This window comes from Podarcis muralis, chromosome 14, assembly GCF_964188315.1.
Source record: "Podarcis muralis chromosome 14, rPodMur119.hap1.1, whole genome shotgun sequence".
In the NCBI taxonomy this organism is placed as follows: Eukaryota; Metazoa; Chordata; class Lepidosauria; order Squamata; family Lacertidae; genus Podarcis; species Podarcis muralis.
In genome coordinates, this window is record NC_135668.1 from 8,084,445 (window position 1) to 8,106,269 (window position 21,825).

At 40.3% G+C, this 21,825-nt stretch overlaps 1 protein-coding gene across 10 annotated transcripts in view; it reads left to right on the forward strand.

Annotated features, from left to right (window-relative positions):
• The window catches only part of NEO1 (neogenin 1), a 103,969-nt gene that overhangs the window by 65,838 nt on the left and 16,306 nt on the right, over nucleotides 1-21,825 (forward strand). For 5 of the 10 annotated variants that reach the window (XM_077919094.1, XM_077919095.1, XM_077919088.1 and 2 more), the window contains exons 13-23: nucleotides 494-635; nucleotides 3,715-3,825; nucleotides 5,388-5,582; nucleotides 6,052-6,147; nucleotides 8,513-8,736; nucleotides 9,018-9,156; nucleotides 10,641-10,748; nucleotides 13,375-13,569; nucleotides 14,165-14,197; nucleotides 20,397-20,465; nucleotides 21,501-21,645. In XM_077919094.1, coding sequence (XP_077775220.1) covers nucleotides 494-635; nucleotides 3,715-3,825; nucleotides 5,388-5,582; nucleotides 6,052-6,147; nucleotides 8,513-8,736; nucleotides 9,018-9,156; nucleotides 10,641-10,748; nucleotides 13,375-13,569; nucleotides 14,165-14,197; nucleotides 20,397-20,465; nucleotides 21,501-21,645 — 1,457 coding nt within the window. The remainder of the gene's footprint in view (nucleotides 1-493; nucleotides 636-3,714; nucleotides 3,826-5,387; nucleotides 5,583-6,051; nucleotides 6,148-8,512; nucleotides 8,737-9,017; nucleotides 9,157-10,640; nucleotides 10,749-13,374; nucleotides 13,570-14,164; nucleotides 14,198-20,396; nucleotides 20,466-21,500; nucleotides 21,646-21,825) is intronic. The other 5 variants (XM_077919089.1, XM_077919093.1, XM_077919087.1 and 2 more) reach the window with 3 other exon arrangements.

Here is a 21,825-nt window from a genome sequence, read left to right on the forward strand (position 1 = left end):
CTCCTTTGGTCCTCTACATTTTTTGAATGTTTTGGGCAAAATTTCAGTTTGCATGCTTAACACTGGAACAGGTATTGTCTAGTGTCTTCTATTCTATTCAGTGTGCAGCTGGTTAAGCAATTCTTTGCTTCAGAAACAGTGAATACAAGTATTTCCAATATTTCAGAGTATCTTTTGGAGATTATTTGGTATGGAAAAGAAATAAAATTCAGATTTGACATATACTAGTGCCTGCAAATTGTTCATGGTCTGCTACTTAATTCCTAAGATGTGAGGGTATAAAAATCAAATACTGTTCTCTGCAGTCTGAACTGCAGAGCTGCTTCGAGATACATCATTTTAATGCCTAAGGTGTTATGTAAGTTTGCACACAATATTGCAGATTACATATAAATTGTTTCCTGAACCAGTCTAATGGAGATTGATGAAGCATGAGAATTAGCATAGTTTAATGCAAAGAACATGATTTATACTGCCTTTTAACTTCCCACAGAGCATTATGATGCATTGGCAGCCCCCTCCTGCAGGAACACACAATGGGCAAATTACTGGCTATAAGATCCGTTACCGAAAAGTGACTCGCAAAAGCGATGTGACTGATATTGTTGGGACACAACTTTCACAGCTAATTGAAGGTGAGTAGGCATGCATTCTTCATCTAAAAGTAGAATCAGCTAATTACAGGTTCTTTATTCTAAGCAAGGCTATTTAGCATGTGCTTTTCATAGTATGGGCAAGGAGATCTTTTCTGAGATGTACAGCCGCAGTACAATACCACTGATAAAGAGTATACTCTTTATCAGTGGTATTGTATGTTGTCGTTGTCGTTGCTGCTACTGTTGTTGTTACTTTTAAAATCTCAGAAGAATCATAAACATGTAAACAACAATAACATAACTGTTGAAAGGGACATAGTTATAATATTATAAGCATACTATAACATTAACCGATTTTGGTAACTAAAACCACCACCATTTTGAAAAAAACAACCACCAGTGATGCAGGATGGATACCAACTGGGATAAATGATGTGAGCACTGAACGTGCCTTACTTGTAGGGTGTTAGATGATTCCCCATCCTGCGGCATCCTTTATTTGTGGGGTGGGGCATTGAATATATCCAAATTCTCTCCCACCTCCCTGGACCAGCTTTACCACACACACCTGTCAGTCAGCTGATATTCTAAAGAAGGAAGAAGCCGCTATGCTCACCAATCATGTTTGGATCTTTGGCTAGACCATCCTTCTTTGAACACCTGCTTTACGCACCAATCGCTTAATAGGTACTGGAAGCGTGCCATCAGAGAGACTCCCTTTAACTGTTAAAGAGGATGTACGGCAAAAGGTTGCCTCAAATCAAGGATCAGGTCTTAATTTTGTACTGCCTCATAAAAGGTGTGAACAGAGACTCATATAGTCACTTCCAAATCTCAGGTGGGGCTCTTTCGTAAACAAACCAACAAAACTGCAGAATTAGCTTTGCCCTGTGGTTGGCTGTTGGGAAGCGCTGAGCAGATGGCTTGCAGAGCACCTTGTGCAGTGCTTCCAAAGCACCAAGAGTTGACTGCATTTTATGGAAGGCCAAAAATCATCTTGGGAATAAAGCAAAAATGGGGAACCTCCAGCCCACATGTGTGATTAAGCCCACCTGTCCCCACCATTTGACCCACTATGCTGTTTTTATCAAGTCTCTCCTATACCTATCAGGGACGCGGGTGGCGCTGTGGGTAAAACCTCAGCGCCTAGGACTTGCCGATCGCATGGTCGGTGGTTCGAATCCCTGCGGCGGGGTGCGCTCCCATCGTTCGGTCCCAGCGCCTGCCAACCTAGCAGTTCGAAAGCACCTTCGGGTGCAAGTAGATAAATAGGGACCACTTACTAGCGGGAAGGTAAACGGCGTTTCCATGTGTGGCTCTGGCTCGCCAGAGTAGCTTCGTCACGCTGGCCACGTGACCCGGAATTGTCTGCGGACAGCGCTGGCTCCCGGCCTATAGAGTGAGATGAGCGCACAACCCTAGAGTCTGGCAAGACTGGCCTGTACGGGCAGGGGTACCTTTACCTTTACATCCTATACCTGATGTCAAATGTGGTATTAGGTGAGGAGCAAGTAAAAGTGGGCTTTGCAGGCACCGCTGATTACCCTTGTCTTTTTGTTCTTGGTTGCCTTGCGGTAGTTTGTGTGTTTACTGTAGTTGGTTCATTTTGCCTTTTAAACTCGTTCCTTATTCATCTTGGGTATTAGTGGGTAGTTCCCACTTCTTCTCTTCAGCCCTGTCTTCCCAGACCCAGAAATGAGACCTAACTGAGCTAGGAATGTCCTTCTAACCTGTGCTATCCATATGCTGATGATGCCCAGCTCCATTTCTCCTTGTCATTGGAGTTTGGTGAGACTATGCAAGTTCTGGATTGGTGTCTGACCACTGATGAGTTGGATGTGGTCCTGGTTATGGAATACTTGTTTTTGTTGGTTACTATGTTATGTATTTTTGATTTTTTATATTGTAAATCGCCCAATGATCCTTTGCTGAAAGGTAGCATAGAAATTTAATTAATAATAGTAATAATACTCCTATAACTATCCATTTGGCACCAACTTTACTATTTTAGATGCCAAATTAAGTTTATTTTCCTGAGCATTTAATTAGTAATTAACTGTATTCGCCATTACTCAATTTTTAGTATGTTTTTTTGTTCATTTGGATTTTATTGGTTGAATTGTTGTGAACCACCTTAAACTCTTGGTTATGGAGAGGCCAGATACAAATACTTCAAAGAAATAAATAGGCAAATGTGTTTTTAAAAGACACATAAATTAACTCCCATTTTTCAGAAGTGTAAAATGTTCCATTAAGTAATTTAGAAAGCCCCTTCTAACAAGAGTTGTTTTAACCAGTTCAGTGAAGCTGAGCTGACCTCTGTGTCTAACCAACTTAGTCCCAGGGTATAGCATGAAGGCACATTCAGCCATCACATTCCTGAAGCTAAGCAGGTTTGAGTCTGGTCAATGCCTGGATGGTGACCACCCAGGAGCCACATATATGGCACCTTGAATTGCATGATGAAGAAAAGGTGGGATATAATAATATAAGTGCTCACATACATGGAGGAGTAGCATTATTTAAAATGATGGGAATCTGGTTTATTTAAGGCGGTTGATGATGATGTGAATGGGGTAGGTATCAAATCTTTATTTTTTACTTGGATTAAGTTCTCTTTGAAGAGGACATACAATGAGTTTCTATTCTGCAGATAAAATATGAGTAAACCCTTTGAAAACAAAGTCTTCCAATTTGCCATAAACAAGTAGCCCACATGCTCTTTTGCTGTTGCCTGGCAGGGAAGGTCAATGTAATGTGTCAATCCTGTCACAAACTGACAGATAATCTGTGTCGATTGAATCAGTTGGAGTCCTACTGCAAGTATTGTTGATTTCCATGCATAGCCTCAGGTTATGCTTGAGTAGTCTTAAGAGGTGAAAGGCCAAATTGTAAAACACTTAGCTTCCTAGATCTGTGTCACAGTTGACCTAAATTATATCATCGAAAAAACAACTATATAGGATATTCATTTAGGCACTTACTTAGTTTCATTTTAATAAGCTATTTAACTATCAGTTTGGATGAATTGTTGATATTTTAATTGGAAGTAATGGCATCATATTCGCTGTGGGAGTTATATTTTCACAATGCTGATTTTTATTTTTTTTTGTATCAGGTCTGGAACGAGGAACAGAGTACAGCTTCCGGGTGGCTGCTTTAACAGTCAATGGTACAGGACTACCTACTGATTGGGTGTCAGCAGAAACATTTGAAAGTGATCTTGATGGTATGGATATAAAGATGCACCATTAATGTTACTATTAAAAATGTGTTTTAACAGTGCATGCCCAGGGAGAAATGTGGAGATTCCCCCCCACACACACCTTTTGCCAGAAATGAAAAGTATTTCATAGAGCATTGGGGGTGGGGTGGAGCAGGAAGAGAGAAGGGAACATATTGCTGTTGCTGAGAAAACTAGGCTGACATGCATTTTAATTTGATTGCAGCAGATTTATTTTTTTGTATATTTACTTATTTATTTATAGGCTTATATACCACATACTAAACAAAGTATCTAGGCAGTGCACATAGCACATCCAGAAAACGGCATATGAATACTTAGTCAACATCTGGACAAACTATACACAATAGCCAATTGTTGAGCTATACATCAGAAAAACCCTGTGTAAAGAGAAGAGTCTTGATTTGGCATTTGAAGCAAAGTACTGATTGTGCCTGCATAATATTAACATGCATATGTTCCACAGCCTCATTTCAGGCATACTAAATACTCATAGTATCAAGGCAAATATCAAGTGGCACCTTACCTATCCAGCTGAACATAACAATTGAGCAGGTATAAATGGTGCATGGCAATCCCTTGAGTAAGCTGGTTTCAAGCTGTTCAGGGCTTCATATACCAACAGTTTTACCTTGAATTTGGCTCAATAGCCTATAGGCAGCCAGTGCAGAAAGTGGATGGAATTACACATCCCATTGAAAGTAATACAGAATGGACACACATCTATATTTGTATATGTCTGTTATCCATTTACCTTCCCACTGCAGAGGTACCTATTTATCTACTCGCACTGGTATGCTTTTGAACTACTAGGTTGGCAGAAGCTGGGACAGAGCAACAGGAGCTCACCCCATTGTGCATATTCTTATCCACCCACAATGCATTATTTTCAGTTCAACAACTGGAGGAAGACTGTTGGGAAAGTTTTGCACTGGTGAGCAATGAAGTTGCCAGTGCAGAATTACAAGACAGGCTGTTGTAGCACCTTAGCAAGTAGGGCTGTGTTCCACACTGCACTGATGGCTTTGTTTTCCTAAATGACATTTCACATTCACTACAGGATCTCTGACTGGGTTTGCTAACAGATGTGAAATATGTAAAAGACCATGGAGGGTTTCTGAAGGCCTTTTCAATTCCCTTCAAAATCAGTTTTGACCTGGAAAATATTGTACAATACACAGTGGGTACAATACAATACAATACAATACAATACAATACAAATACAAATACAAATACAAATACAAATACAAATACAATACGAATACAATACGAATACAATACGAATACAATACAATACGAATACAATACGAATACAATACGAATACAATACAATACAATACAAATACCAATACCAATACCAATACACAGCTAGCACTATCTAGTGGCCACAACAGGGGTTTTGTGCTATTTTTTCTTGCTCTGTTGAATCCTTAAATATTCAAATTGTTGAAGAAGCCTAGGAACTCAATATTACTGCTTAACAAGCTAATAAAAAGCTTCACATTTAATGTTTAAAATAGTTAAATAATGTTCTTTCTTTATTATAGAATCTCGTGTTCCAGAAGTTCCAAGTTCCCTACATGTCCGTCCACTTGTAACTAGTATTGTTGTGAGCTGGACTCCACCTGAAAACCAGAACATTGTGGTCAGAGGTTATGCTATAGGGTATGGTGTGGGTAGCCCCCATGCACAGACCATCAAGGTGGATTATAAGCAACGATATTACACTATTGAGAATTTGGGTAAGGGAAATACAGTAATACTGATGACTACATTTTTCTTTGATATTTTTCTGAGTAAAAGTTTAAAGGCAATGCTGACCTGTATGTGTTGAGAGTACTGACTTTCTATCACCTGATTTTGCTGCCTCCGTCCACACTAAGGGTGTCCAAAAACAATAAAAAAGCAAATATATTATAGTGCATGTTTTTAGCATTGATTAGTTATGAGGCCAGATTTAATATAGCTAAGTTTATCTGGGTCTCTTTTATGTGTAAAGGGTTCACTCTGATTTTAAAAACAACTGTGGATGTATATTTTTCTAGAACAGCAGTTCACATACCATCTGAAAGAAATAAAATACTTTCATTTTATACTCTTGTGATTCATTTTTTTCAGTTGCCAAGTATGGCTGAAACTATTTTACCATCAATTAAAGAAATAACTAAGAATTTGTAGTATCAAATAATATTCTTTTTTCTTTTTCTTTAGATCCCAGCTCCCATTATGTAATAACTTTAAAAGCCTATAACAATGTTGGAGAAGGAATTCCGCTGTATGAGAGTGCAGTGACTAGGGCTTATACAGGTAAAAGATAATGCTTGCCTATTTTGTTGTAACTCAAAATGAGCAGCCTTGAATCTTGATATCGATGCTGCTTTAATGTATTACAGTTTGTGGTTTATTATTTTTATGTAAATAATATATTAAATCACAAACCATTTTACGTTTGGTCCAAGTCCTTGGATTTACATTATAAGAGCTCCTGTCAAACTTTAATGTTGACCAATGCACAAATTATATGCATTTGTTTACATTGTTTTCATGCAATGTTTTAATGCAGAATTTCTCACTTTGCAATCTTCCAATCACAAATACATCCATACATGTATGCTTGTGCCTCTTGAACATTTGAAATGTGATGGGTATGTTGTCCACATTACTGCAGAAAACACCAATGGAACACTGCTGTACCATCATGTATTGTGTGCACTTATTCTAACTCTCTCTAAAATACTTGTTATATTAAATAGGTATTCAGAATAATAAGTATCTAGAGTTAAACTGCTTATGAATATGCTGACTTTAGCTTTTAAGCAGAATAATCTAATAACCCCTGTGATACTTTCCACCTGTGACTAATGTCAGTTTCTAGCATGTCGCTTGGCAGAATTCATCAAAAGAAAACTTTGGGCATTTTTCTGGATCCAAATGGAGGACATTCCTCTGATAGGGATGACACTTACCCCTGGTGGTGACAGTCAGGGTCCTACAAGGCCTTCTGCCTCCACTCCAGCGGGGAGAAGTAATCTCCCTCATCAGATTGGCACTGTGGTTGGTAAAGGTTTGGGCCTGATAAGTTCTCATGGAGTGTTTTTTTCTTGTACTGTGGCCAGTTGGCCAAATTTCTGTAAAGCAGTTTCTGGTTGTGGCAGGGTAGAATGGAGTTTTTTGCTTACCCCACCAATAAACTAGTTAGGTGGGAATATCATTTTCAGAGCAATCTGTGACTGCTCTTTCTCTGTGAACGCTTGGAAGGGGCTGTGTTTTGCAGCTTCCTACTCTTGTCTGTCTGGGCTTTCCAGCTGACCATCCCCTGATGGATTGTCCGGTTTGGTCCCACCTTTTCTTTTGGGCATTCCAGCTAGATCACTTATTCTCTGCATAATTTTGGTGGCCTCAACCACATGCATTTTGAAGAGGTTCAGCAGTTGTTAATTGGGTCCCATTGATAAACTGTTTAGACAAGAGCGCTCAGGGGCGGGGTTTTTCCCTTCTTTTTTTTGTCATTTAATTTTTTTCTGCCCCTTGTGCTGTATTCATATTTGGTGTTTTTTCCTCAGTTTTTGTAGAGGGTCTCCCACAGTATTGGGGCTGTTGGGCTCATTGCTCCCCTTCTCTTACTCTCAGCAGAGGCATTTTGGTGGGCACGTTTTCTCGTGGTGTAAGGGGCCCTGACCTTTTTTATTTCTTTAATGACTTCTCTCCCCCCCCCCCCTCAGCAGTTGTACCCCTGCAGGAGTCTGCTGGGAGTGAACTTTTGGACTCTTGACATTTCTATCTCTGCAGGGTCTGGATCCAAGGCAATGGGTCGGGGGATCAGTTATTCACCAGCGGGAGCAGAGAGGGATGAGTGACATCAGATGCTCACCCATGCCTCCTGCCTTTCCCTCTGGAGAAGAGATTCCCAGATTCCCAATGTTTTCTTTGTTGATTGCATGTTTGAGTGGGCTTGTTTAAGCTGTGGGGGTCATACCTGCCCTGGCAGTTGATCTGGGGAGGGAGATGGTACCTCCCCCTGGAGAGGAGGCAGAAGTTTGTCTAGGATCCTGCCTGTCACCACCAGGGAGGTGTCATTCCTATCAGAGGAATGTCCTCATCTGGATTCACAAACAAAATCCAAGGTAAGAACTCCCTTTCTTGTTGCTGAACGTGTTTCCGAGATCTTAAGTGTTTTTATATTGCTGTTTTGTGAATTACTGTGAACTTGAACACAAGCAGTTCCCCCCTCCCCACTAATACTTTCTGGAAGATTAGCTTGTCCCCATTTGATCCTAATTCTACCTTGTTCTTCCACCCTCTTTTTAGAGATGGGATGAAATAGTGCTTTAATGCAGCTAACACTGAGTATCTTAATTAGCAAACAGTGTCAAGTGGATAATAAAATTTCGATTCAGTGATCTTTTACTTTTGTAGCAATCTTCTTAGGTGTTGAACTTTGCCTACTCTGCTTATGGCATGTGTTTTAGGGAGGAATCAAAATAATCACTGAAAACTTTTATGCTGGTCTTGTGTTGCCTATTAACTCTGGCTTTTCTCTCTTTTTCTCCATTTCTCACCTTTCATTTCATCGTATTACCCTGCATTTCCCCCTTTTGTTTCTATTCACATATAATGCCACCTTCTTTCTTTTTTTATTGTAATACCCTACTTTTACCCATCAATTCCCTAGACACTTCTGAGGTTGATTTATTTGTTGTTAATGCTCCGTACACTCCAGTGCCAGATCCCTCCCCCATGATGCCACCTGTGGGAGTTCAGGCTTCCATACTGAGCCATGACACCATTCGAATCACCTGGGCAGACAACTCTCTGCCAAAGAACCAGAAGGTCTCGGATGCCCGTTACTACACAGTACGCTGGAAGACGAACATTCCTGCAAACACAAAATACAAGGTAACCAAAAGGTGCAGTCCAAAGGTACTTGCCAAACCAAATTTAAAACTAACAAAAATTTCTGAACATATGTTTCTATGAGCTATCAAGATAAATGGAAAGTTGATGCCTAAATAATGGACAAAAATGGAAATTCAAAACTGCCTTAGAAACTATTTGTATTAATGCAATTAATATTGTGAGAATAGAGATATATGGATGAGATAATGCTAGAGACTGTTGTCATAGTCAGGATATTTAATAGAGAGTGTCTCATTTTGTGACCCTTTGATTTCTCTTAGACTGCAAATACCACCACTTTAAGCTTCCTAGTAACTGGCTTAAAACCAAACACTTTGTATGAGTTCTCGGTGATGGTGACTAAAGGCCGAAGATCAAGTACTTGGAGTATGACTGCACATGGAACTACTTTTGAATTAGGTGATATTGTTGAGCCATTTCTAAATTAGTTGACATACTTTTTTCATGCTATGCTAATTTTTGTGTATTGTTGAATTCTTTCTGGTGTGGGAAGATTCTTAAAGTTCTTTGAACTAAAGAGAGAATTTATATACAATGAAATAGGTCTATCGTGTACAGAACCATAAAACATTTCATACATACAAATTATGTCTTAATAGTAGCTGCTAATAAATAACATGAAGGTTAATAATTAATGAGAATAGGGGAAATAATTTAATTATTGAGCAAGTAAGAGATCAGAAAAGCTCTGATCTGATCCTTGTAGCATCCATAAGTGCCGAGCTTCTTTCATTTTAATGTTATTTGCTAAAATAGAGATATTTGAAGTTCTGGCAGTTTCAGTAGTCAAATGGCATGATATGTGTCTGCACACATTCAAACCCATCTCTTCAGCATCTTGTCTGTTTATTTTCTTTATGATATTTCTCTTTTATTGTGGTTAGAAGTAAAAACAGATGATTGCCTCGAAAAATAGAAAATGTTTTAAGGCATGCAAAAAAACTCTAGCTTCAGAGAAGAGAACAACCCTGTGGAGTTTTGTTTCTTTTTTAAAATGTAAGAATTTCTATACCACCTTCATAGGACAGCTCACATAAAACTTCAGTCCATTCCTGTAAAAGTATAAAGAATTCAAAATGAAGCACAGAGTAGCAGAACACTCCTTTAAAACTGAACTAAGCCACTGAAGATAATTAAAAATCAGAAGCACTTTGCTTTATGCTCGGTCAAATTTTTATTAATAATGGATACAGAATAACTTAATTGTGTTATACCATTTTTTAAATTCTTGGTTCGATGCCAGAAGAAGTGCTTTGAAATTGCTCAACATCCAGTTTTGGGTATCTGTCTTTTGTGCAAATCCCATTTGAAATGAGATTCGAGTCAAGAAAACTAAATCACACAACTTTAATTATACCTGAGAAAAGTAAAACTCAATATTTTTCATACTTTTTGAAATATTTGATTAAGTCCCTTAAAATTACAATAGTGTTTGAGTTTTATCAAATGCATATTTAACAAATCATTAAGGAGTGAGAACTTGAATTTTAATATATTCCCTCTAGAGGGTATTGATCCTCTATAAACATCACTCTTTCAGATGATTCATTGACATTATTATGAATTCCAGTTGGAGAGAGGAGTTCACATTTAAGCTTCGTACCTAGAGGTTTGCTGTTGGCGGGCATGGCAGGAAGGGTTGATGGTGAGGAGGGAGCTCACAGAAATCCTCTGAAGGCATATGCTGCTCTTCCAAGATACTCCAAATAGAAAGAGTATTTTGAAATCCTTAGTATTGATGTTGCTTCTTCAGTAGAAAAAAAATTATAACTGCAAGTTAGTAGCTTATTTTATGGTTGAATGTAGCAATCTTTGACAAAGAATGCTTAAAAGAATAAAACTGATACCACAATCCGTGTTTAATTTAAATATCATTATTGCAGTTCCAACTTCTCCCCCTAAGGATGTGACAGTAGTGAGCAAAGAAGGAAAGCCCCGAACCATCATAGTCAACTGGCAGCCACCATCTGAAGCCAATGGCAAAATTACAGGTGAAATTTTATTTGGGACAGTTTAGTATATTTGTGCTGCCATTCAGGTTATGTATATAGGATGAAATCAAGATGAGGGGTTCTATGGAATGCAGATAGAATTGATAAGAAGAATGATCTGTTGTGTCCTTGAAGGAAGCGTACAATAGACGAACCTTCTTGTGTTTTGGTTCATTTCCCGCCCTTCCCCCCCTTTCCCCCCTTCCTTTCCTTCTTCTTTCCTTTTTCTTTTTTCTTTCCCATAATGGCTTATGTTCTATGCCATGTACTTTGTAGTTGTTTTAGCCTTTTCCATTATTATTATTATTATTATTATTATTATTATTATTAAGGATTTTTCTTTTGTGATTTTGGTTGTTTATATTTATCTGCATTTGCTTAAAGCAAAATAAAAATTACTAAAAAAGAGAAAGAAATCCTTTTAAAAGGTTGGAAACAATGATTAGAATGCTTAGTTATCTATGTTCTTTCAGTTTGAAGAAAATTGTGGTGTGTGTTTTTAATTAACTGCATACTGTTTTAATGTTCCAAGATGAAATGACTGAATTTTAACAATTAGGTCCATTTCCTCTTTATTTTATTTACTGTGTAAATAATATCAAGGTGCCAAATATTAATGAGAAGTGTATAAAATGGTATATTAAAGTATTGGAATCAAATTCAGGCTAGAAGCACATGCATGAAATGATTAGCTTAAGCAGAGTAGTTAAGGTGGGCTAGCAGATTCTTCCTTCGCTTCTAATCACCTCCATGACACTGCATGCAGCAGCAGAAGAGAAAGACGAGAGGTCAGGTCAGATTGGTTCTGAGCCAGTTCAACTATCTTCTTCGTGAATCCAGGGCTAGTGTCACTATACTTCCATGTGCTACTGACATACTTCACAGCAGCTTGAGGAAAGTGGTGCATCTGAGTCCCTCAAGCCTCTGAGGCTGAGGCAGGGCTTGAAGGAAATGGGTGGGGGATTTCACTTCTTTCCTTCTGTCCTCCCCCAATACACAGTCTTTTGCACATGGCTCTACTATTAGTTCAGACCTACAGAATATTGCCAGCCCTGGCATATCCTACAGTGTCTGTCTTCAGTTGAACTAATCAGGCTTGGAAATAGGGTAATACTGAATTTATATTCAGCATAATTATGTGAAAGGTCTGCCCTCTGGTGGAATACGTTTTAAGATTTGTGTTATAAAGCTGAAACCAATTGCAAAAGGAACTGAATGCACAATTTTCTGCTTATTCAATTTGTTCTAATTTTAAGCAGGAATGCTGCTGTTGTTTAAAAAATGGTCCAGTCATCAAATCATTCCCACTTGTATCATTGTCCTGTGTCCCCAATAAGTAGTTTCATATGGGATTCTCTTCAAAACTTAAGAACTTTAGTGAGATTTTCTGTTCTTTTTCAGTCCCACTTTCAGGATGTGGGGTGGCCCAGAGAGTCCTTCCTTTTTGTATGTCATGATTATGGAACATATTTGTATTTATGATTTTTCCTGGGAAAGAGTTATGTAGCTTGATGTGTCTCACTAAACCGACTGGGCTGTAACATTAAAATAGCTTTCCTTGCTGCTAAATGATTCTTTATTTTTAACAAAATGCTTCCTTTACTCAAACCATCTAAGCTGCTTCCTGTTACAAACATGGCAGGAGAGAGTAGTGGGCAGCACAAAACAGAATAGTGAAGGAAGAGAGAGAGAGAGGGGCCTTAAGCAATGATTTGGCAATAGTAATTAATTTTGTGAATAATAACCCAGCATGTTTCAAAGTGCATTCTCAGGGGCAAATGATCTACATGTGACTTGTTCCACTATGCATAAACAACAACCCAATTAACTCAAAAATATATTTTCTGAGTGTGGATTGTTTTCTGCAATTTTTCTTTAGCTATGCAAGTCATTTTCTTATGTGAATAGTGAGTGAGGGATTTCAATTTCAAGCATACCATCTAGTGGAGCTGTTTGGAACTTTCACAACTCACAAAAAGTATCAGTTAGTATCTGTATGAACTGGCCTTCTGTGGAAAACCTGGAAGTCTGATACCAGACCAGTAGAACAATCCATATTCCTTTACAGTCAATTTGGATTGTCCCCAAAGGTTTATGAAGTGTAGTATGTTAGCTGTGTAGCAGTTCCTTAGCAATTACTAATTGCTTTCTCAATTGGTGATTTCCCTTCTATGGTAGCTGTAAGCCCTGCTCAGTCATTCTTAACCACGTATATGTGATTACTGTTGCACAAGAAGCAAAAAAGAAACGAGTCTGCAGACATCTCACTTTCTTACACTGCTGTTGGCGTACCTGTAGGCCCCCTCGTCTCAGAGACTGAATGTCTGTGGCAGGGAGCCTTTTCTCCTTGAAGAGTCCCCACATGATTTAGAACCTGGAATATTGGGGAAGAATACAGTGGTGGTACTCATGATGCTGCAGGGGAAGAATTGTATGAATGGGGTGTAATAAGCTAATCAGTTGCTTCTGTGTCTTCATTGAGAAAGAATTACAAGGACACTTAAGAAGTATGGGTTTGTCTAGTTGTTTCAAGTATCTGTTCATTATATCTAACATTCTCAAATAGCTTAGAGCCCTTGGAAACGTGTCTTCGTAATTCATCATCTGTATTTTGTTTATTGTGCAGGATACATCATTTACTATAGTACAGATGTCAACGCCGAAATACACGATTGGGTCATTGAGCCAGTAGTGGGAAATAGATTGACCCACCAGATTCAAGAGTTAACACTCGACACAGCATATTATTTCAAAATTCAGGCCCGTAACTCCAAAGGGATGGGTCCTATGTCAGAGGCGGTGCAGTTCAGAACACCTAAAGGTAGGTTGATCTTGTTAACTGAATATGTTCTCTGGGAGCAGAAAACGGGAAATGCAGACAAGTGTTTAAATGCATTTTTCATGGGTGGGGCCTGTCTGGTTCAGTGAATCAGTACCTGCCAGCCTGAAAATGTAAATGTTCCAGTTGTTGTCATTAGTTGTGTCTTGTGAATGGGACAGTATTTTTGAGTACACAGTTTACTGTATGTTCCCACCTATAGAAGAGTTGTTTGAATGTATACTGTATGGTGCAAATGAGTTCATTGCAAATGTCTGGATGATCGTAAGGGTCTCCTACTTGGGGAGGCATGCTATCAAACTGCTCATCTGAACATTTCCAGTACTCCTAAATATGCATAAGTAAAACATTCCCTGATTTTCATCTGGGATATGAGCATTTCTCATTGTAATTTATGAACAAGAGCTGAATAGGCATGGTGTGGGGAGGGTCTTCTATAAAGTAAGCTGTAGTAGTAGCAATTATTTAATTTCCCATTTATAGAGATTGCTACTTCTGTGCCAGTGAAATTTTTGTCACTCCTTTAGATTTAGTTATCTTTCTCTTGTTTGCTTCTTCCCTGTGCTTGTCCTGGTAGCTGAATCTTCAGATAAAATGTCTAATGATCAAGGTAAACCAATGGGCATATTTTTTGTGTCATTTCCTTTCATGCAAGTGCTATTGTCTTTCTTCTAACAACATTTCAACTGTTAAATGCCAAAAAACAAGCTATTGTAGAATTTAAAGTTTGAAATGCTGTAAATACTTTTTTGCATAGTGTGTTTGGAATGTAATCTCTTTTGTTAGGTAGTGCAAGATGGATGCATCCATGATTGGTACCATGTATTCAAATGCATGCTCAAAGCAGCTGCGCCCCATGTACATAATTTGAGTGGTGAGCCCAGTATGAAAACACACACACACACACACACACACACACACACACACACACATCTTAAGAATTCATTTTGGGGAAAGCCTGTTTTTATTGTTGATAGCTGATGTGGGCTGGACACTGGTTAGCTATCTTTCTGTGAGGTCATGTGGCCCCTTCCCTTTCCCACTTTTCAATATGACTTTTGTGCATATTTGTTTCTTATATTTATAAAAAAAAATCAGTTGAATGAACGTAATGGTGAACCCTGAACAAATCATCCCCAAGTATTAAAACATGGAGCCAACAAGTAAATGCATCAACCTTCAGTTCTGTGGTTTCATTAGTTCTCCTCATTGAGAAAATACGTATTGCAGCTTACACTTTTTGTTATGGCTCTATGCACCCCACATATGTTAGATTGTCTGCAGTATTATACTCATGCATAACACACTACTGACAGAGGTGTCTGCATTTTACTAAGCTGCTTGCTTATCTGTGTCTGCAAATTAGAGAGGCGTTTGAGAACCACACAGGCATAGGGGGTTAATTACAAAGAGGTTTATATCTGAGCCTGTCTTGATTAGGTAGTGGCCAAAGAGGCACTTTAAGGCAAATGTGTGTCACAAGATGGTCTTCCTCTTGCTAAAAACTGCATTTTGCAGTTTAACCTATAGGTTGCATAGGTGGTGTGAAAAATGAGGGAGCCATGTGCTCACATACTATTTGGTTACTGGAGTGGTAGTAGATATTATAGAAGTGTTTCTGTGACTCATAGAAGGAAGAACATCTGCTACTACATCACACACCCTGAGAGGGAAAAATAGTCGGCCTTACTGTCTTTTTCCTAAAACACAGTTGAGTAATCTTTTTTAAGCTTTGGGTTGCATTCCCTCATGAGCAACCTACCAGGTGCCACATACCAGTGGTGGGAAGGAGCAGAACAATGAGTGTGGCTCCTACCATTAATAGACAATATTCCAGCCACACAGAGCCAGAGATTTCCACATCTTCCCCACATCTCATCGTGTTCCACCCAGGCATGCAAAAGGTATTATCACGGTTCAAGGACATGTTTCAGCCAAGCAAATGCACTTGAGGACGTCATAGAACCAAGCTGATGAGGGATTTAACTTCATGAAAGGCCTGGGAAGCTTCATTCAGCCCACAGACCAGAGAGGCACCCACATTTAGCATGGTAGGGACTGGCAGCTGATGCCCCATGAACAGAATCCATCTTATAGGAGGTCAACACAGGCCCATAGAATTATGGTCTCAACAACAGTGGAAGTGAGAATAGTAGTGGTATGATGGAATTTTTCACCTGGCTCCATATCAATTTAGTTGAGTGAAAGTTAACTTCGTATGAGAGTGGAAAGAAAAATAGGCAGAATTGTGTGGCTTCTCCATTCTTTGAATTCTCCATTCCTGAAAATTGACTACCATATTTACTCTAGTCTAATGCACACCTCAGTTTTCAGAACCTTGAAACAAAACAAAAAAAAGTATTTGCTGGTGAATGTAAATGTGCCATCGAATCTAATGCACACCTTAATTTTCTCAACGTAATTAGACCAGAAAAGGTGAGCATTAGATTTGAGTAAATACGGTACTTCTTTTTTGCCTTCTTTTGTCCATACTTTTAAAGTGTTCATTAATTTATGTCTGTATATGGATCATGGAACATTTCACTGACTTCATAATGTGTCTTTTGTGCTCATGCACGTTTATTCCCACATGCTATGTAGCATAAGCATTTGTGCCAGCCATAAGGTGACCCTAATGGCTAATGTGCTCTTATTGGCTATGCTGGTACATAATAATAATAATAATAATAATAATAATAATAATAATAATAATAATAATTTATTATTTATACCCCGCCCATCTGGCTGGGCCTCCCCAGCCACTCTGGGCGGCTTCCATAAAAACCAAAAATACAATAAAATCACACGTTAAAAACTTCCCTGAACAGGGCTGCCTTAAGATGTCTTCTGAATGTCAGGTAGTTGTTTATCGCTTTGACATCTGCTGGAAGGGCATTCCACAGGGCGGGCGCCACTACCGAAAAGGCCCTCTGCCTGGTTCCCTGTAGCTTTGCTTCTCGCAATGAGGGAACTGCCAGAAGGCCCTCGGCGCTGGACCTCAGCGTCCGGGCAGAATGATGGGGGTGGAGACGCTCCTTCAGGTATACTGGACCGACGCCGTTTAGGGCTTTAAAGGTCATCACCAACACTTTGAATTGTGCTCGGAAACGTACTGGGAGCCAATGTAGGTCTTTCAAGACCGGTGTTATATGGTCTCGGCGGCCGCCCCCAGTCACCAGTCTAGCTGCCGCATTCTGGATTAGTTGTAGTTTCCGAGTCACCTTCAAAGGTAGCCCCACGTAGAGTGCATTGCAGTAGTCCAAGCGGGAGATAACCAGAGCATGCACCACTCTGGCGAGACAGTCCGCAGGCAGATAGGGTCTCAGCCTACGTACCAGATGGAGCTGGTAAACAGCTGCCCTGGACACAGATTTGACCTGTGCCTCCATGGACAGCTGTGAGTCCAAAATGACTCCCAGGCTGCGCACCTGGTCCTTCAGGGGCACAGTTACCCCATTCAGGACCAGGGAATCCTCCACACCTGCCCGCCTCCTGTCCCCCAAAAACAGTACTTCTGTCTTGTCAGGATTCAACCTCAATCTGTTAGCTGCCATCCATCCTCCAACCGCCTCCAGACACTCACGCAGGACCTTCACCGCCTTCACTGGTTCTGATTTAAAAGAGAGGTAGAGCTGGGTATCATCGGCATACTGATGAACACCCAGCCCAAACCTCCTGATGATCTCTCCCAGCGGCTGCATGTCATATTTATTGAGTCATTGCCAAAAGGTAGAACCTGCAGTGGTGGAGGCTTTACTGCCATGGATCTCTGGAAATGCACCAGTAATTCAGACAGTCAGTCAATCAGATTTATTTGCTAAAAATCATTGGGCATTGCAAAACACCAGCAAGTGTATATTCTGTGTATAGGATTATGAGAACAAAAGTAAAGGCTACATGACATGACTTGTGCCTTTAGCACAGTTGGTGGAATCTCCATATTCAGAAGCACTCAAGAAAGCTGTCTGTCCCCGACCGCTCCCTGCTGGGTAAACAATTATTGGCAGCAAGCAAGTCTGACCACTGGAAGCCGTTAACAGAAAAGCTGTGGTTCCTTTCTAAAACATTACCTTTAACATCAAATTGGAACTACATTAAATTTATTTCTAACAGCTTGATCTTACACATGTCTTATTAGAATAAGTCCAAATGAGTTCAGTGAGGCTTGCTCAAAGGTAAATGTAGTCGTAAGTTACCTTTTAGCAATGCCAGAATGTGTATATTTTAAGTTTCTTTGTGAATGTAAAGGAATGTCAAAAAGTACTCTTTGAAACATTCCATCTATGTGTTTATTTGGCTTACAGACAGGCAAGATCTCTTTCTCGTCTTCTTTTAACTTTTATCTGTTAACTCTGTATTTATCTAGTGTGTTTCTTCCCTTTTAAAGAAGTTAAGACAGTACTATTTTAACAGCAATTTATAGAAACTTTACAAATTATGAATATAATTTTAAGATGCAAGCTTATATAAACTGTGTGTAACACTATCAAAAGTGTAAAACTACAGAGGAGCAGGAGTGCACTTTGGGACAAGAGAATTCCAGCTCCCCATATATGCTAATGGGGTCTGAGCTCTCTTTGACTGGCTAGGGAAGAGATATTCAGCTCTGAAAAAGCTGACCCCCATGTGTGGTAGCTGTGAAAAGGTTGATTTCCTATTTTGGGGATCATTAGGTAAGAAATCAAGAATAAAGATGCTAGTTTCAGAATGCTTTTCTACAAATCTCTGGGTTGAACACTTGGAATAATATGTACAGTCTGATAGGAAAATATAGAGCTGGAAACGGTTCAGAAAAGGGCAACTGAAGTAATCAGGACTGGAGCCACTCACTTATGAATAAAAGTTAGATATGGGGTATGACGCGGGTGGCACTGTGGTCTAAACCACTTGGCGGTTGAAATCCGTGCAACGGGTGAGCTTCCGTTGCTCTTTCGCAGCTTCTGCCAACCAGTTAGTTCGAAGCACACCAGTGTAAGTAGACAGATAGGTACCACAGCGACAGGAAGGTAAACTGTGTTTCTGTGCGCTCTGGCTTCCATCACGGTGTTCCGTTGCACCAGAAGCAGTTTAGTCATGCTAGCCACATGATCCAGAAAGCTGTCTGCAGACAAATGCTGTCTCCCTCAGCCTGAAGCGAGATGAGCGCTGCACCCCATAGTTGCCTTTGACTGGACTTAACCATCCAGGGACCTTTACCTTTTTAGCTTCGAACAAAACCAAGTAAGGAGGGACATGATAGAAGTATTTGGTTGATTGATTAATTGATTGATTAATTTCCACCCCTTCTTTCCAGGGAGCCCAGGTCATGAAGAAAGTGCATAGGAAAAGTACTCTCATAGTACTAGAATTTAGTATCCAGTGAAACTGAATGCTGGAGGATTTGGGAGTAACAAAAGAAAATATTCAGATATTTCATTCCCACAAAATGTAGCGATGGCTGTCAGCTTGAATAGCCTTTAAAAGGGATTAGACAAGTTCATGGAAGATAAAGCTGGGAATGGCTTCTAGTCACAATTGCTTCCAGTACAGGGGGTAACAGTGTGCCTCTGAAAACCAGTTCCTGGGGAGCAGAAGAGTGCCTTTGCCGTAGGACCCTACTTTGTGTGCTTCCTGGAGGCATCACATTGACCGTATGAAATGGGTCTTTGGCTTAATCCTGTTAGTGTTCAGTGTAATCTTCAAACTGTGTTTGTGTGTGCATGCGCACACACAACTACAAGTAGGCAAATGCAATTTTCCACTAGTTTGAATTTCAGAGTGATAGCTGTGCTAGCATGCTTCAAAACAGGGACATGACCTTTAGTTTAGTTTAGTTTAGTTTATTATTTTGTGGCATATATTTTACCTTGCCGAGCCCACCTCATAAGATGCAATACAGTGGTACCTCGGGCTAAGTACTTAATTCGTTCCGGAGGTCCGTACTTTAACCTGAAACTGTTCTTAACCTGAAGCACCACTATAGCTAATGGCGCCTCCTGCTGCTGCCGCACCGCCGGAGCACGATTTCTGTTGTCATCCTGAAGCAAAGTTATTAACCTGAAGCACTATTTCTGGCTTAGGGAGTCTGTAACCTGAAGCGTATGTAACCCAAGGTACCACTGTAAGTGTTTTCCATACGAGATCCATGAAAGCTTCTGCCGCAACAGAGGCATCCTCCCACTGAATTCTCCACAATCTAGAGTGGGGAAAGTCTCTTGCTTCATGTTTGGCGAAGTAGATGAGATCATGTTCCCTCTCCCCAGCTCTCTGAAAAAAATGCCGTGATCCATGGGGAGAGGCTAGATATTGCCTTGCTTTGTTCTTCTTGAAGAGAAGTAATGAGTCTCACTGCATCTACCTCTTTTCAAAACCCTGTGAAGAACAAAATGCAATACCCTTACTACTGAATTACAATCAGGTATTTCCTGAAGTTTCCCCGCCCCCCAGTAAGCATCACCCAAGAACACCCCCCTTTCATCTCTATGGGGTAACTATTGATAGGAAAGTTGTATGAACTTCAGCCATTCAGGTCATATGTAACAGTTAAGTACTAGGGGGTTCTGACATACTAGAATACTGTGGCTTGTTTCTTTCTTCACAGAAGGCACCAGATTATTCTATAGTTTTGTGTGTATACCTTTTGCATGAATGTTGTTCTAGCTGTTCTTGAGATAGTTGGATAGACACTTCTAGAAAAGTCCTGCAATCTTCCTGGACTGTTTCTATGTGTGTTTCTGTCTAGGATATGTTCTTGTCCATATTATGTTTTAAAAAGACAGATAAGGCATAAACTACAAGTAGCTTGACACAGCTTCAATTTTGTTTTCTAGCACTGGGGTCTGCAGGAAAAGGAAATCGGCCAGTGGATGTTGGGCCAGACTATAAAACACCTATGAGTGGTAAGTAGAATTCTGCTGACTAAGGTGTTGAAAGGAAATCATAACATGTTCAAAGAAAAGTTCAAGCATCTTTACAACCATGTATGAGAGGGTTACGTTGAAAACAATCCCTCTAGTATTCCTGGCAGTGCAAGTGACCTCTACAGTACAGCATGTTTTTTTGTTCAGTACAAGTTATAATGTCCAATCTTTTATCACAAGCAAGACAATCTCTTTATGCAGGGACTGTTCTCTTAGATGCAAGGTGGCTAACATGTGGCCATGGGACTTTACAAGGGCCTAGCATGTGCTACTGCCCCCCGGGGCACATACGTGCACACGCAGGGGGGTAGGGCAGAGGGAGCCTGTCCCACCACCCCAGCCCTTGTCACCCATGCCACTGCTTCAGGGTGTACTTACTCCTCCCTGGCAGCCCCCGTGTAACCCAAGAGCATCACCGGCTCGCTTGGAAGTATGGCTTCCAGTGTTGCAAGGGCCCGGTGGGGTGTGCAGTGGCAATGTTGCTGGATGCTGTTGGCTGGTGGTGAAGGAGTGGGAGGAAAGTGCAGTGACTCTGTCTTTCCTCCATCCTTACTCCATTGTTGTTAAATGTGCTGCTTCTTTCCTCTCCCCACCCCAGTGTGGTCAGGATGGAAGCAGATTGCTTTTCTTCACCCACATTTACATGGGGAAGCAACTGGAAAAAGAGAGCGCTATGCTATTTCTTCTCATGTGCTGCAGCAGAGGCTGGCAGAGGAGTAGGTGCTCCTTTGCTTGCCTGCCTGCCCTGGCAGCCCTGCATGGCTCTGTGAGGCTGGGATGTAACCGTCCGATCCCAGTCAGCCTTGCAATATGGCCTGGGGCTTCCAGGGTGGTGTGAGGAGCAAAATGTGCCCTCCAAAAAACTGCGCCCGGAACGACCACCCCTCTGCCCCCTCCCCCATGAGGCCACTGGGACAATATCTGTAGGGCCACAGATTCCTCATCCTTTCCTTAGATTCAAAACTCCCAAGACATTGCCATGTATAATTAAGTAATGTTTGTTTTCCTCTTTAGGCAGTAACAGCCCTCATGGAAGCCCTTCTCCTTTGGAATACAATATGCTTTTGGTAATAATAGTGTCTGTGGGAGTGATCACCATTGTTGTGGTGGTAATTGTTGCGGTCTTCTGCACACGCCGCACCACCTCTCACCAGAAAAAGTAAGATGCTTTGGCAACAACTTGTTCTGTCTTTTAGGGGCATAGATTTAATTAGCAGTCATTGATTTGCTTGGGTTTAATAACATGAATATTAAATAGACATGATTTTAGTAGTCTAGTAAAATAAATGAGGAAACCTTCCATTGTTGTTGGCTGGGTGTAGGAGAAGAAAGGATCATA